General features: G+C 32.6%; 1 protein-coding gene across 1 annotated transcript in view; it reads right to left on the bottom strand.

The window, feature by feature from the left end:
- The window catches only part of LOC114332825 (lipase 3-like), a 105,081-nt gene that overhangs the window by 53,866 nt on the left and 32,845 nt on the right, over positions 1-18,370 (bottom strand). Inside the window, exon 3 of the mRNA XM_028282603.2 lies at positions 17,585-17,837. Within this exon, the coding sequence (XP_028138404.2) occupies positions 17,585-17,837 (253 nt within the window). The remainder of the gene's footprint in view (positions 1-17,584; positions 17,838-18,370) is intronic.

Below are 18,370 nucleotides of genomic sequence, written 5' to 3'. Positions count from 1 at the left end.
CAATTTATTATGATTTTAACATTCATATGCTATTATTAATCTGTTTTTGACCTTTCTCCCCACTATAAAACTTATAACCCTAAGCATATATAGAAAAGGCCCAAGAAGTTGTTTGAGGACAAATTCGCCGGTTCAGAAGAAGAATGACGCAACCGCAAAATGCAAAATTCTTAAGAAGGGCAAAAAAACGATTTTTGATATCAAAATCATAAAGTATGAACAAAATTAGCCATTCACCACACGGTGGTCAGGATCTCGAGATATAAGCGTTTTTTGGGGTGTGACGCTGGTCTACGAAGTAACATAACTTTTTTCCTATTGTATATTTTGACTTAAAATTTTCCAAAAAACTTCTTAATGCATTATATTTTATTGTTATAAGCTAAAAGTCTGTCACTTAACTTTTTTAAGTAAACATGAAACTAACGAAATATGATGACAAAATGTTTAAAAATTAACAACTCCTTTTTTTAATGTGTTTAAACATTTTGGACAAATTTCATTGTTATCTACATACTTCAAAGATGACACAGTAAAATTTTCAAAAGGAAATATTTACAGCGACCAAAGATACAGCGAGGTAAATTTGAAAAATCATCAAAATTGATTTTTGGCGTTTTTGTATAAAATTTCATTTTTGAACATGTTCCACCAACTCCAGATAAAAATAAACTTCATATTCGGATTCAGCGACCTCGAAAACATAAAAATAGACCAAATTGGTCATTCACCTTAAATTTGATTTTCGTGGTCGGCATAACGGTTGATGCCGCTCGCCTAATATACTGGGTGTCCCAGACTAATTTAGCCACGCTATATCTCTTAAACGAATAGAGATTTTCGAATGGGAAAAAAAGTGATATATTCTACTTGTACTACACTTAAATATGGCGTACAAAAAATCATCCCCTAAATATTCATCCCTTAGTTACAAAAATTTTTTTAATAGCACCCTGTATATTTTTTTATAGTTTTGGATGTGGTCTTCTATCGTCTATTCAACTCATTTTTTGAAAATAAAATCGGTTCGTGAATAACCACGAAAATATCAGTTTAGTTTTGTTAATTATGTGTCCGAGACTAATTTATCCAGGCTTTATTTCTTAAACGAATAGAGATTTTCGAATGGGACAAAAACTGATCTATTACATTTGTAATACACTTTAATATGGCGTAGAAAAAAAATTATCTCCTAAATATTCATCCCTTAGTTACAACCCCTAACTTCATTTTTTTTTAAGTTATACTTCTTTAGGCGCGATTGAGATTGAGGGTGAATTTATATTGATCTGCGCGCATGCGCACACCGACAGTATGGTATTAGTCGTTATACGGGCTCTGATTGGGTGTTGAAATGATCTGTCAATAATAAATAATTGTTCAATATGAAAGTAAACAACAGTGGCGACGCGTGACTTTTCTGAAGTGTTACCAAAACCAGATGCAAAAAATCTTATTTAAAAAATGAAGATAGGGCTAAATGTATATATACACTCACCGGCACAAAATTCCGCCACCCAAAATTTTGATTAAGTTTGACAATCTATAACTTTATTATTTGAACTTCGATTTTCAAGATTCTTGCACGAGTTTGTATGTACAGCCGGTTCCTAAAAAAACTGATACGACTCTTAGTAAGATTTGATCATGTTGAGCAGTGTATTTGATTGATCTGACATTATATTTATTATGACAGACAAATAATAAAATAAACAAACAACAAACAACTGATTACATATTATGTTAATTCATAAATTGTACTAATTAAGGTCTAAATGTTTATATTATTTTGAATTCCTGTATTTTATAAAGAGTATATAAATGATAGTTTTTACATCAAATACATCACATAATTATTGTAAACGTGAATTATACAACAAAACAAATTAATATTCAATTCAGCCCTGTAACTTACTAAAATAAATATTATAGAAGTTTTCAGGGACTTTCAGCCCACGGTAATAATGTAGTCTGTCATTCTGAGTTTAAATTTTTCAAAAATATTTATTAGTTTTCTCAGTATTCGAAAAAAATGAATACAATTAAAATACATTGAGAATTTTGACATGCGTCACAATTTTGCCTTAACTCAATGTAAAATTCTAAACTGTTGAATTCCAGCTTCCATAATTATTTGACATCAAAAGACATTAGAAACTATTTGTAGAGGATTGAAATCTGTATTGAAAACAACTGTTAAAATTGGTCTACGTAATTAAACATGTTCCAAAATTTTGTAAAAATGTAATACATTTCAGTTTTCAGCCCAAACTTAGGCCACACACAATGCAATAATGTTCACATTTTTGAACTGTCAGTATTTTTATTTTATCATCTATTGTTTAAAAACAATACAGTTGATAAGATACCCTCAGTTGCAGAGAAAGTATTAATAATAAAGATTAATAATAAAGTCTAATAACCGTGGAACAGAATAAGCTATCTGACAAATTTTAAGATTTGGCAGTGACATTGACAGTATGTAAATATTAAGTATTTATCCTTCAAAATACACTGCTCAATTTTCTACAAAATACGCTTCAAGAGTCGTATCAGTTTTTTTTGGAACCAGGTGTACATAGATACATGTATTGATGTCAATTGCTATTACTCCAGTAACAAAAATTTTTTTTGCTTGGATGGCATTATACGGGGGTGAATGTAAACGTTGTTTTTTCTCCTAACTTTAAAAAATTCTGTGGAAAAATTGGTGTCCTGATTTTGTTTCATACTCCTTTTGTATTATCCTGGAGGTATCACTAAGGTCTTGTTTTTTGAACTATCTGAATATATCTTTTCTTGTAAAAACTGTAACAAAACAAAACAAATTTAACAACAAAACAAAACAATTCAATAGCGGTTATGTCCACCTCTTACAGCAACGACTGCTCGCAATCTGTTTAGCATCTAATAAAGATGTGTTTTCCTAGCCTGGGGAATATCCCGATATTCCTCTACCATGGCCATAACTGTACCAAATTTTCTGGAGGCCTAGGATGACGGCAAATAGCTTTTTTATTCATCCCATAAATGCTCAATATGATTGAGATCTGGGCTGCATGCGGGCCATTCTAATCTTATCAATCCAACCTCAATTGTATGAGTCAATCAGTGTTTTTATTTACAAAAAATGGTACAGCTCTTGCAAGAAAAAAGATATTCGGATAATTCAAAAAAAAAAAATGTTGGTAGTACCTCCGGGAAAATATGACAGGATTATGAAACAAAATCAGCTATTCCATTTTTCCGCAGAATTTTTTAAAATTAGGAGAAAATACAACGCTTCCTTTCACCCCTTGTACAATGACATGCAAGCAAAATTTTTTGTTAGCGGAATAATACCAAACAATATGAATACATTATGTACCTACAAACTAGTGCAAGAATCTTGAAAATCGGAGCACAAATAATAAAGTTATAAATTGTCAAACTTAGTCAAAAATTTTGGGTGGCGGAATTTTGTGCCGGTGAGTGTAGCTTCAATAATATCATTTTGTATATCACTTGAAACTCTCGAAAAAACAGATGTTTCTAGATGTTGACAAAATTTTTGATCTTTTTTGGCAATTAATGTTAACAATTCCCTGTAATTACCTCGATGCGATTCTCAGAGTAGTCGCACTCAAAATGACCACGAAACGCTAGTTCTTGTTTGGCCCAAAAACATACAGTATCTATTATAAGTGTGCTAAGGATATACCTATCTATTTTTTTTAACAAACTCATTATGTTTAGCAATATTTGCTTTAAAAGCTTGGTTAAGAGAACTTTTGATTTTTGTTTTGCCAAACTGAATCAAATTGGGTATACATCTTACATGTAGGTAACGGCCTCATGTCTCCTTTTTAAAAAGCTAACACTATTTAAATCGTGAACCTGATCCACCCATTTTTCTGTAGAAACCAGAAGACATGGTCAACAATACAGTATATTTTTCTTGCAACTATAATATAACCAAGGATTTTCACTGTACCAACTAAATTTAAAATATCAAACTACTTTTATTGATTCCTTTTTTAAATTGTTTAAAATAGGTCTTTCATTTTTAATCTTATTTTTTTCTTCAAAATTATACAAGGAGAATTACTTTTCAAGTAGTTGATCGATTAAGAAGCGACTGTCACCAATTTTAAATGTGGTAACAGCGCTAGATCAAGATAGCGCTAGTCTTCAAGATTTTCAGTCACTAGCCGGTCCCGAGAGCCAGCGTGGGTATATAACCATTTTAACCAGAAATCAGTCTGGTAACAGAGTATAATAAAGTGCAACTGAGTCACATAAACTCGCCAATATTTTCGTGTCTACGAGTAGTTGGCTATTTACTGAGTTAGGTACTATTATCACATAATATAATAATATTTCTATTGGTAAAAATATTGGTAAATAGAATTATTCATCGTCATAAAATATTTATTTGCAAGATTTTTTACTGTTACCAATGGTAACAGTGGTTACATGGACGCTTCGCCAGAGGTAAACAAATGTATAATATATTAGTTTTATTGTTGTGAGGACAGAAACAAAAAAGTTTATAATTGTAGTGACATTTAAATAGTTTTTAAAAGCAACAGGTACGTAATAATTGTAAATGTATCATAGGTACCTACCTATTTGAACCTACCAAAATACATAATATGTAATACTTTTATTTACATAATTTGATTACCATCAAAATTTCTATCAATGTTCACCTAATATATTGTTTTCTTACTCTATGTTTTGTTCTATTTTTCCAATTCTAAATCATTTCAATTCAAAATCAAAATAATTTAATTTAATTCAAAAATGTCAAAAGCTTAATCCGTTTAGTTAGTCGATCTTCGCACATAATGACACATTGCCTCCGTGGCGAAGCGTTTAAGGCGAATGAACCCCAATATACCAACCGCGCTGATAGCTGGTTCGAATCCCAATAAAAACTTTTATTTTTTTATTTTTTTTATACATTTTATGATTGTAAGTATATTTATTATATAATTTTATTTTCAGAAAATACGTATTTAGTTAAAAACAATTTCCGACAATTAATGTTCAGAAATCATTTGTGCCATTTTTAATGTGTTTGTGTGTGTTTTATTCTTTTATTATTTTAATTTTTGGCACTGTTTTAATAAAAAGGTTTGAGAAGTAGTAAGTATAAATTAGTTTAATATTTAAATAAAATATAAATAAAAAGTATATTAATTTCGTTTAAATCATATAATAGAAGTATAACTTCTTACGTGCGTACAAAGTACACACACATTCTTTTTTTAAATAGCACCCTGTAAGTTAGGGATGAATATTTAGGGGATGAATTTTTTCTACGCCATATGAAAGTGTATTACAAATGGAATATATCAGTTTTTGTCCCATTCGAAAATCTCTATTCGTTTAAGAAATATAGCTTGGATAAATTAGTCTGGGACACATAAAAAAATAAAAAATAAACTGATAGTTTCTTGATTATTTAGAAACCGATTTTATTTTCAAAAAATGTGTTGAGTAGACGATAAAAGACCACATCCGAAACTATAAAAAAATATACAGGGTGCTATTAAAAAAATTAAAGATAGGGGTTGTAACTTAGGGATGAATATTTAGGGGATAATTTTTTTGTAAGCCATATTAAAGTGTATCACAAGTAGAATATATCACTTTTTGTCCCATTCGAAAATCTCTATTCGTTTAAGAGATATAGCGTGGCTAAATTAGTCTGGGACACCCTGTATAGATAGAAAAGTATTTTTTTTATTGTATTCCTATGAGAATTCGAGAATCTGGTCAAGATTGGAGCGCTGTAAAACCTAAATAATAAATAAAATTAAACAACTTTATAGCGAAAATTGTTCATTGAAAAATCCTCTACAAAATCGCTATGATGTTATTTTATTGTGAAATGAACGGAGAAAAGTTATAACCTCCAAAAGGAAACTTCTTACAAAATTTTCTCTTATTTTTGTTTATAACTTTTTTGTTGGTCACTTGACGATAAAAAGTAATAAATGTAAAATTGTCGAAAATATTTAATTTGCTACATTTTATGTGTAATTAAATTTTCTGTAGGATTGCTAGTTTAGGAGATATAGCGCGAAAGTCTTTTGCACCCCCTTTTCCAATATGGCGACCGGGGGCCAAAAACTTGAACTTAAGCTTCTACTGAACCCCCTACACATTTAAAAAATAAAATTGACTCCTCTAAGAAATGCAACCCTAACTGTAACATTTCAATGGACTACATAACAACTAAATACTACGCACATCTTCCATCGACAACGCTGAACAAAAAAAAATCAAACCAAATATTTAATATCTATTTTAATACCCCAGGAACAGAAGCCGAAAAAGCAAATTTAAAAAATTAAAATCGAAAAATTACTGGCCGCTTTTATAAACTGGAATATTTGGGGGAAGTCAATAGAAAAAGAGCACGAGCTCGTGGGTATCGAAATTTTTACTGCTTCATGGTTCTTTAATAATAGACGAAGAAATAAAGCACTAAAATCGGCCTTACCTCCGAAAAAAAGGACAAGACGGATCTTAATAATTCTTGTTGCATTCGATTCGTGAATGCGCCAGGAAACTTTGTGAACCGGAGCCATGATATAATATTGAAAAACTGCATACAAAAAATGCATTCTTTAAGTGCATCTCAAACAGACAATAAAAAAAAAATGTGTGTGTACTTTGTACGCACGTAAGAAGTTATACTTCTATTATATGATTATATGATTATAAACGAAATTAATATACTTTTTATTTATATTTTATTTAAATATTAAACTAATTTATACTTACTACTTCTCAAACATTTTTATTAAAACAGTGCCAAAAATTAAAATAATAAAAGAATAAAATACACACAAACACATTAAAAATGCCACAAATGATTTCTGAACATTAATATTGTCGGAAATTTTCTTAACTAAATACTATTTTCTGAAAATAAAATTATATAATAAATACACTTACAATCATAACATGTATAAAAAAAATAAAAAAATAAAAGTTTCTATGGGGATTCGAATAGTGTTGCCAGGTCCGATTTGTTTTTAATCGGTACATAAGCAAAAACAAATCGGGATTTAGGATTGTAGATCGGGACAAATAAAAACAACAATAGCCCAGTAGTAAATAAAAGTCTCTAGCATTAAAACTAAGCGAGTTAAGCTCAAAATAAAGTTGGCTCCTTTTTTTGGTAAAAAAAAATCGTGAAAATCTCCCCCTATTTAGCACCGTAAATAAAATTAATCATTACCGCTTTACCATTTACTTTATATGTGTATTGGTTATACGATCTGTAAGGTTTACCGGTTAGGAGTGCTTAGTTTCGAAAAAAAAATTGTTTTATAGTAAAAAAAAATTTCCTAAAATATTGGAAAATGCCCTTTTTTCAAAATAACTTAAAAAGTATAGGAATACTAAAAATCTCAAGGAGTAAAAAGTAGGTAGGTTTTGCTTTTATAAATGTGATAGATTCTTTTTGTTTTTCTGTTAGACAAAAATTGGTTCAAATATCAAATATGGCTGTTCATATTTTGCATAGACTCGTGATTAGTGACTCATTCAGGCCCTTTCAATCATGTAAAAAATTCATAGTAAAGTAAATTGTTTGTAAAGCGATAACGATTATTTCATTTGGGGTGCTAAATACAGGGAGTCAACTTGATTTTGAGCATAACTCACTTAGTTTTGATGCTAGAAACTTTTTTAAAACATAAAATTAAAGCTTTTGTAAAAAAGTTTTAATTGGTTTTTCCCGAAAAGTGCTTCATTTCTTGGTTGTTTTACGTTGAAATATTTGATTTGGAATTTGACGAATAAAAACGTATTTTTCATGAGTTACAACTTTGCTTTTGTTGGGTCTATAGACTTTACGAGTTCACAATTTTTTCATTTTTTTATATGTATTATGCTATATTTTTGCTACTATTTTTTTCCATCAAATACTTACTTTTTGAGTTATTTGTGAAAATCGCCTGAAAACGTGATTTTTTTGTTGAAAAATAAACATTTTCATTCGTAAATAACCCGAAAAGTATTAAGCAAGTTAAAATTCTATAGAACTAAAATTGCTTAGAATTAGTCAATTTATCCATCTCCGGACTTATTTTAAACGCGCGGTTTTTCACCCCCAACTAGGGGTAACTGCTACCCCCCGTGTAAAAGCAACCAACAGCACAAGCCGTCCAAATTTTCATGCAATTCGGAGTTGACCCTGAAAATTACACGGTATCGCCGTATTTCCCGTTCATTTACTGGACTACAAGGTGTTTCTATAATCTGTATTTAATCCTACATAATAATCATAATCAGACGAAATTACAAAAAAAAATCGTAGATTAAGTAAATTATTTATTTTTTATTAAAATTATATTTTTCATTCGATTTTGCCGCTTTTAGGAGTGCCTTGTTTTTATAACATAGTTATAAAATTCACTGCAAGTCCTCCTGAAATTAGTTTTCGTGGGTGAAAATCGGGACATTTAGTGTCCCGATCAGGTACAAATCAGTACGCATCCCCAGACCCCTGAAAATCGGGACGTCGCGCGCAAATCGGGACACCTGGTAACTCTAGATTCGAACACTTATCAGCGCGGTTGGTATTGGCGTTGTATTGGGGTTCATTCGCATTAAACGCTTCGCCACGGAGACAATGTGTCATTATGTTCGAAGATCGACTAACTAAACGGATTAAACTTTTGACATTTTTGAATTATGTAAATCAAATTATTTTGATTTTGAATTAAAATGATTTAGAATTGAAAAAAAACAACAAAACATAGAGTAAGAAAACAATATATTAGGTGAATATTGATAGAAATTTTGATGGTAATCAAATTATGTAAATAAAAGTATTACATATTATGTATTTTGGTAGGTTCAAATAGGTAGGTACCTATGATACATTTACAATTATTACGTACCTGTTGCTTTAAAAACTATTTAAAAGTCACTATCTACAATTATAAACTTTTTCGTTTTTGTCCTCACAACAATAAAACTAATATATTATACATTTGTTTACCTTCATATTGAACAATTATTTATTATTGACAGATCATTTCAACACCCAATCAGAGCCCGTATAACGACTAATACCATACTGTCGGTGTGCGCATGCGCGCAGATCAATATAAATTCACCCTCAATCTCAATCGCGCCTAAAGAAGTATAACTTCAAAAATTCATAACTCGTCAATTATCGGCGGAAATAAGTTCAATTTTCTTGAGGGTTTTTTGGGGTCGCTGAAAACGAATATGACGTCAAAAGTGATCTCTGAAGTACCTGTTGCCAAGGGTACCTACTGTTTACCTCGTCATTAAAATTCATTAAAAAATTAGTCAAAAATCATTACTCCGGGGTTTTGGGGCCGCTAACGACGAATATTACATCGAAAGTGATTTTCGGAGTACTTGGTGCCCAGAGTACCTACTGTTTAGCTCTGTTGCGGAGTTTTCGGCAAAAAATGTATTAAAAAATTAGTCAAAAATAATTACTCGTTAGTTTTTGGGGTCGCTAACGACGGGATCTACGGAATACCTGGTGCTCAGGGTACCTACTTCTTATGGAGTTTTCGGCAAATTCATTAAAAAATTAGCCAAAAATCATTACTCGGGGGGTTTTTGTGTCGCTGAAAACGAATATGACATCGGAAGTGATCTACGGAGTACCTGGTACCCAGGGTACCTACTGTTTACTGGAGTTTTCGGCAAATTCATTAAAAAATTAGTCAAACATCATTAGTTACGAGATAAACAGTAGGTAGCATGGGCACCAGGTACACCGGAGATCACTTCCGATGTCATATTCGTCGTCAGAGACCCCAAAAACCCCTAAATAATGAATTTTAACTAATTTTTTAATGCATTTGCCAAAAACTCCAGAAAACGAGGTAAAAAGTAGGTACCCTGGGTACCAAGTACTCCGTAGAGCACTTCCGATGTCATATTCGTCGTCAGCGACCCAAAAAGACCCGAGTAATGATTTTTGGCTAATTTTTTAATGAATTTGCCGAAAACTAAATAAGAAGTAGGTACCCTGGTCACCAGGTATTCCGGAGATCGCTTCCGATGTCATATTTGCCGTTAGCGATCCCAAAAACAGCTATTATTTTTGACTAATTTTTTAATAAATTTTTTACCGAAAACTCCTCAAGACGAGGTAAACAGTAGGTACCCTGTGCACCAGGTACTCCGGAAATTACTTCCGATGTCATATTCGTCGTTTGCGGTCCCAAAAACCCCCGAGTAATGATTTTTGACTAATTTTTAATGAATTTGCTGAAAACTCCACAAAACGAGGTACACAGTAAGTACCCTGGGCACCAGGTACCCCGGAGATCACTTTTGATGTCATTCTCGTTTTCAGCGACCCCAAAAACCCCCCAGTAACACAATTAAACTCATTTCGTCATGCAAAACATTATAATCTTCAAACCAAGAACGTTAACATTAACAAAAACTGACAACAAAACCTAATGTTTGTACCCAAACAGGAGCATTATCAGGCATGATCAAACCAGACGTTATTACTACTGCTTTACTACCATTCCCAGTTCAAAAACATGGCCAAGTCAGGTAAAATAAATATTTGGCTGTAAAATACCAATTTCAATGCAACACATAATAGTCGAAGGAATAAAGCACTGAACCTCGAAAAAAAGGACAAGACGGATCTTAATAATTATTTTTGCATTTGATTCGTGAATGTGCCAGGAAACTTTGTGAACCGGAGCCATGTTATAATATTGAAAAACTGCGTACAAAAAATGCATTCTTGAAGTACATCTCAAACAGACAGTAAAAAAAATTCAGAACTCGTCAATTATCGGCGGAAATGAGTTCAATTTTGTTACTCGGGGGTTTTGGAGTCGCTGAAAACGAATATGACGTCAAAAGTGATCTCGGGAGTACCTGGTGTCAAGGGTACCTACTGTTTACCTCGTCATTAAAATTCATTAAAAAATTAGTCAAAAATCATTACTCGGGGTTTTTGGGGCCGCTAACGACGAATATGACATCGGAAGCGATCTCCGGAATACCTGGTGCCCAGGGTACCTAGTTCTTATGGAATTTTCGGCAAATTCATTAAAAAATTAGCCAATCAATTAAAAAATTAGCCAAAAATCATTACTCGGGAGGTTTTTAGGTCGCCGACAACGAATATGACATCGGAAGTGACGTACAGAGTAACTGGTACCCAGGGTGTCATCTACTGTTTACCTCGTTTTCTGGAGTTTTTGGCAAATTCATTAAAAAATTAATTAAAACTCATTACTCAGGGGGTTTTTGGCGTCCCTGACGACGAATATAACACCGGAAGTGATCTCCGGTGTACCTGGTGCCCAGGGCACCTACTGTTTATCTCTTAGCTAATGATGTTTGACTAATTTTTTAATGAATTTGCCGAAAACTACAGAAAACGAGGTAAGCAGTAGGTACCCTGGGTATCAGGTATCAGGTACTCCGTAGATCACTTCCGATGTCATATTCGTCGTCAGCGACCCAAAAACCTCCCAATTAATGATTTTTGGCTATTTTTTTGTTGAATTTGCCGAAAACTCCATAAGAAGTCGGTACCCTGGGCACCAGGTATTCCGGAGATCGCTTCCGATGTCATATTCGTCGTTAGCGACCCCAAAAATTCCCGAGTGATTATTTTTGACTAATTTTTTAATAAACTTTTTGCCGAAAACTCCACAAGAGAGCTAAACAGTAGGTACCCTGGGCTGGGGATGGGAAAAACCTACCGGTTTAAACCTAAAACCGGTTATTTTCCTTCGCAATAACCGGTTTTACCGGTTGTTTGTTTGTCCCGGTTATAACCGGTTTTTTTCTTTTTAAAGTAAAAACCGGTTATTAGGTTTTTGCGGTTATTAGGATTAGGTTAGGTATTATTATGGATCCCAATCATAATTATTATTCTCAAGTAATTATTCCAAACAAAACCATAATTCAAATTTTATGTTATTTTATAAAATACAGAAGCAAACTGAAAGTGCAATCTCACATCAGCCAGAAACAATTATTAAGTTTTATGATAATATTTCCTTGAAAAGTTATTTGTAATCATAATATTTACATAAGAAGTGATCTGGTTGAATTAGACATAAAGATCATCTATTTTTCACACTTAACTCTTGACATTGAAAGTGGGTGAATGACTTTTTCTGATTACCAAAAATAATGCTCTGACTATGAATATCGAATTACTGATTACGAATACGAATCTCTAAGAATTTCGCTACGTTTTCAAAACGATACACTCATACAGAAAGTATTAAATGAGTTAAAATGTACCTATTCTACAAATATACAAACGTGTTAAAAGTAATACGTATGTTCTTTCGATAGTACTAATTTTGATCATATTGATATCGAGTCCAATGAAGTATCGCAAACTAAAGTGTATTGTAAATGTAATTGTGTAACCCAGTGGTTTCCAACCTTTTATGTCTGGCGACCCACCTTCTAATGTTTTTTCATATTCACGACCCATTCCACACCCATGATGATATATGTGTACGTTATTCAGCTACTGTAAGAGCCACGCTGCGACCCACCTGAAATCCACCCGCGACCCACTAGTGGGTCGTGACCCACCGGTTGGGAAACGCTGGTGTAACCTATTGGATTAAAAAAACTGGAAAGCGGTTTTTCCAAAAACCGGTTCTTTTGGCCGGTTATAACCGCCAGGTTAAACCGTAAGCAAAAAAAACGGTATAACCGAAAACCGGTGTTTTGTCAAAAACCGCCATCCCTACTCTGGGCACCAGGTACTCCGAAAATCACTTCGGATATCATATTCGTCGTGAACGGCCCTAAAAACCCCCCGAGTAATGATTTTTGACTAATTTTTTAATAAATTTTAATGACGAGGTAAGCAGTAGGTACCCTTGGCAACAGGTACTCCGGAGATCACTTTTGACGTCATATTCGTTTTCAGCGACCCCAAAAACCCCCCGAATAACAAAATTGAACTCATTTCCGCCGATAATTGACGAGTTCTGAATTTTTTTTATTGTCTGCTTGAGATGCACTTTAAGAATGCATTTTTGTATGCAGTTTTTCAATATTATATCATGGCTCCGGGTCACAAAGTTTCCTGGCGCATTCACGAATCGAATGCAAAAAGAATTATTAAGATCTGTCATGTCCTTTTTTTTGGAGGTTCAGTGCTTTATTGCTTCGACTTTAACATTTAAGCAAAAAAGCGACTTTTTTCATTCATTTCAGTATTGTGAAAAAACTGCGCATTTTACATAATAGTTATTTTCCTAACAAGTGCAGAAAGTCATTCTTTTCCGCACGCGACTGCAGTTTGCCGAACGACGTGAAGCGGGAGTTCGGCAAGCAGTCGAGTGCGGAAAAGAGACTTTCTGCAAGGGTTAGGAACAATATTTTTTCTAAGAGTCTTTAAAAAATTACCAAATCTTAATCAATTAATTTAATTAATATGACTATTTCACTCATCTTAAAATTTTCACATAATCTGACAAATCACAAACCAAAGACAGCTTGTGTTATCGCGAAAACACCAACTGTCTTTCAATTCTGATTGGTCTATCAGCTTCGTGTTTTCAACGACGTAACCATGGATACCGATCGCAAAGCAAAGTTTGACGTTTGCCAAAAAAATTATTGTAGCTGTATACGTCAAAATGAGTCGTTTCGGTGGTACTTCAAACGAAGTTATAAACCAAAACATTGAAGAAAATATACCGAGTAACACAAGAAAATCTAAATCTTATATATGGAGACAATTTATGATGTTCTGTGTGGATCGCAACTACAAATTAGATGCAGAAAATAACAACGAAAGACTAGCATTCATTCTAAAAGACTGGGCCTTCAACATGCGAAAAATTGACGGTAGTGATTACAAGGAGAGTGTTATTAAAACCATATGGAACGCTACTGCAAAATTGGTACAAGAAAAATATTTCTGTAAGTATCAGAGACATATTGATCTCTTCAAAGATATAACCTAGATCAAATGTATTATTATTAAATTCCTTCCTCTCATTCTACTGAATTTTTGACCTATCACTTTGTTCGTGAAATAGTCATGATTTAATACCACTCATGATTTAATTTATCTTATAAGTCTGTCTTTTATTTCTAAACTCAACTGAGTTGCTTAAAGAAAACACCACTCGTCCTACGGACTCGTGGTGTTTTCAAGCAACTCAGTTTCGTTTAGAAGTAAATCGACAGACTTATCGCGAAAATTGAATCACTAGTGGTATTACTATTGAAAATACATACACAAATTAATTCTTTGACAAGGTTGTCAAAACCAAACTTTCAATATAATTAGTTAGCATGACGACGATCTTGGTTTCCATGACGATGATTCAAAACGACTGTTATTGTCTACCGATTTGGCTTTCGAATATGATGTCAAAATTATTTTATTTCATCAAATTCTCCCGTTAATTTCATTAAAACAGGAACACAATAAGATATATTTGAAATAAATTAGTAAATAATATCTAAATATTAGTTTATTGCATGTATTATAATTACTTTAGGGCCGTATTAACATATCTAAATTAACACGCGTGCGGAAAAGTAAAAACCTCGTGCGGAAAAGTAACACGCGCGAGGAAAAGTAACACGCGTGCGGAAAAGTGAAACTTTCTAAACTAAAATGCGTGCGCGAAAGTAGACATTTTTGCACGCTCGTAGAAAAAAACCTTTAATAAACGACTTTCTTGAAAATACTTACTGTTTAAAATGAGATTTTCTAAATAAAAAAATGTTAATAAGCAATAAATATACTTAGGAGCGCAGGCGCAAAACTTCGGCCAAATGCTTTTTAAATGCATTAATTTTTTTCGAATTTTGAGAAAACTCATAAGTATTTTTGAAAATTTAAACGCAGATGAAAGATTTATTATTACCGAGGGCCGAAAGTCGCTGAAAACTTCTATAATATTTATTTTAATAAGTTGCAGGGGTAAAAAAAAGAGAAAATTGAGTGTGATTTTTAATTTCAAATATCTCATTTAACAGAAACTTTTTGTTTATTTTAAGAGACTTTCGGCCCTCTATAATTAGTTCTCTCTCATTCTGCGTTAAAATTTTTCAAAAATATTTATTAGTTTCTTCAGGATTCGAAAAATGAATGGATTTAAAAAGCATTAGCACGGAATTTTCACATACGCTCTGAAACCCGAAAGTAGGAATTTTTTCGACGAATTTTTTATAATTATTAAAATAAATAATAAAAACAAATAATTGATTCAGAATTAAGTACCAGAATAGGAAATTTATTTGGTCAATATACAAAATTGACAAGTCAAAGACAAGTGACAATTATTACATACATACATACTTAATTAAATTTTTATTAACATTTTCAATAAATTTTTGTTCAATTTACTCGTTTAATTTATAATTAGTTTTCTAAATTACCTTACAAATCACAATTTTACTTTGACATCAAGTTTATTTGACGTTTAGATTTCTAATTCGGACCTTTTTAAATTTGTTAATAAATAATTATTCCTTTCAAAATATACTCAAATTGTATTTTTAAACATCTTATTTATTTAATAATAATTAAATTCACTATCAAATGTCATTTATATTTTTTATTAACGGCATGGGCTCAACGTGTCGCCTGTCAAAATGTTCAATGTGATTTAAATGTATTAATTTTTTTTCAATCCTGCGAAAACTAATAAATATTTTTGAAAAAGTTAAACGCAAAATAAAATACTGCATTAGTACCGAGGGCCGAAAGTCTCTAAAAACTTCTATAATGTTTATTTTAATAAGTTAGAGAGGTAAAAATAAAAGAGACAATTTAGTGTGATTTTTAATTGCAAATATTTTATTCAAAAGAAACTTTTTATTTATTCTAAGGAACTTTCGGCCCTCGGTAATAACGTAATCTTTCATTCTGCGTTTAAATTTTCCAAAGTACTTTCTCAGGATTCGAAAAAAAAATTAATACATTTAAAACGCATTGAAAATTTTGACAAGCGACATTTGCTCCTTTCCCCTTAATACCTAATTTAAAATGTAGTTTGACATTGACCGAAGTGTCAAATTCAAACGTAAATAACGTATGCTTTGCTGATATAAATACAAACATTAATTATTATTTGAATATAACATAATCTGTGTAGACAATATAATTCCTTTATTCAATTTTAACCCGGGAGCAGTCGCGCTCACTTCAGTTACGTCGTTAGTCGTGCGTTGAAAACAATCTCACAATACAAATTTAAATACGAATTTCTATTTTATAATATTTTTATTTACTTGTTATGTTAAAAATATCCATTTCTAACGATTTTAAAGCTAATTAGTTCTCACCAAAGCCATAAATCCGACAAAAAAAAAAAAAAAAATAAAAAAAAAATCCACAAATTACTACGATCCTCCTCGAGGCACTTACGAGTGGAAAGCAATGTTGCAACATTTTTCATCAAGTTATCTTCTTTTTCTAAAAGTGCCTATCTTCTGGAGATGTTGGCGACCACATTGACCCATCTTATTCTATTTACGGCAGCTCGAAATAGATCAGTTGACGTTAGACTAGTCCACTTCCTAAGATTGGCCAGCCAGGATATACGTCTACGTCCAGGGCCTCTCCTGCCCTTAATCTTGCCTTGCAGAATCAACTGTAGCAGTCGGTATTTTTCATTGCGCATAATGTGGCCGAAGTAAGCCAATTTTCTGTTCTTTACGGTGTTAATTATTTCTTTGTCTTTTCTTAGCCTCTGGAGAATAGTTATATTAGTTGTGTGGTGTATATATGAGACCCTCAACATACGTCGGTAGCACCACATTTCAAACGCCTCTAACCGTTTTATGGCATCTTCTGTCAGGCTCCAGCTTTCAACTCCATATAGGAGGACACTAAAGACGTAACATCTAAGAATTCTTATGCGTATATTGATATTAAAGACAAATTGCACAGAATCTCCCTAAGACTGTTAAAAGAGCTTCTGCCTTTTTCAATACGAGTTTTTATTTCATAGCTATGATCCCAAGTATCCTTAATGTTGCAGCCCAGATAGCATATTTTCTGTACTCTCTCTAGGGGTGTATTGTTTACTGTAACTTGGGCGTTTATGTTGGTGTTTTTACTAATGATCATTATTTTTGTCTTCTTACAGATTAATTTTAGGCCGTATTTGTTACATGCTTCTACAACATTATCCATGATCCTTTGGAGCCCCTGCCCACAATCTGCCAGCAATACTGTATCAAGTTATCACGGAAAAGAATAAAATGTTAGATTTTTTCTCACGGCGCGACAGCTCCCGGGTTAAACATTATTTTAATATAACGTACCTATGCAATTTGTTTAAGTAGGTACCTATATAAGTTTAAGTAACGTACCTATACCGCAAGGGGTAACCGCAAGCTAATCTCTCGCGTCACGATTTTTGAATGACGCCCAATACGATTTTACACCCACCAAAATTCCATACCGAACGATAAGAAGTATATACTTATACCGCAAGGGGTAACCGCAAGCTAATCTCTCGCGTCACGATTTTTGAATGACGCCCAATACGATTTTACACCCACCAAAATTCCATACCGAACGATAAGAAGTATATACTTAAAAAATACTTACCTCTAATTGATCTAATGGAACAAGCTTAAGTAACAATTCAATCCATGGCTGCTTAAAATTTTTGTAAATTGCTCCCGGAGCCAGTGCTACTGCCAGCTTAATTTTTTCGTTATATTCAGGTCTTTCCGAACCCATTACAAAAATCGTGGTACATCCTTGTGAATGGCCAACATAAAAGAGGTTACTTTGATCAGTAGCATTAAGAATATGGTCAATTACAGCTGGTATATCATATGCGCCTATTTCGTGAAATCTAAAATTTTAATCCAACGCAGAATTAAGTAAACACCTCTGTTGTATGTAGGTATATGAATTTATTAAATAATTCCTTAAAATTTATCCACAAGGTAGTGGAAAATCACAATGCACTAAACGATTTCGGTCAAAACTGACCACTATCAGTGTGAACGTCAAGTGTACAAGTATTTGAAACTAGCCACTTCATTAGGTGTAAAAACCTCTAAATTACATTATTGATATATTTAACATTGTAAAGTAGTCGATATTAAGTCGATGTATTAAGATTAATGGAATAGTGGATGTACTAACCTACTTCATCCTTGCTCGAAACGGCACATAGTGCTCAAGTGAGAGGTTAACGACCAACCGGACTAACTAACCCTTAACTAACGCAGCTGGTCGTTGGTCGCATATATCAAAACTAATATTGATAATTGGAAAGAATGGTAGAAGAAGACCCTAACAATTCTTCTTCTTCTTCAGGTGCCGTCCTCGTTCCGAAGTTTGGCTATCATCAAGGCTATGCGTATTTTTGATAACGTAGAT

Source organism: Diabrotica virgifera, chromosome 9, assembly GCF_917563875.1.
Source record: "Diabrotica virgifera virgifera chromosome 9, PGI_DIABVI_V3a".
Classification (NCBI taxonomy): Eukaryota; Metazoa; Arthropoda; class Insecta; order Coleoptera; family Chrysomelidae; genus Diabrotica; species Diabrotica virgifera.
The sequence above is the reverse complement of the archived record's forward strand: the minus strand, read 5'-3'. Positions and strand labels throughout refer to the sequence as shown.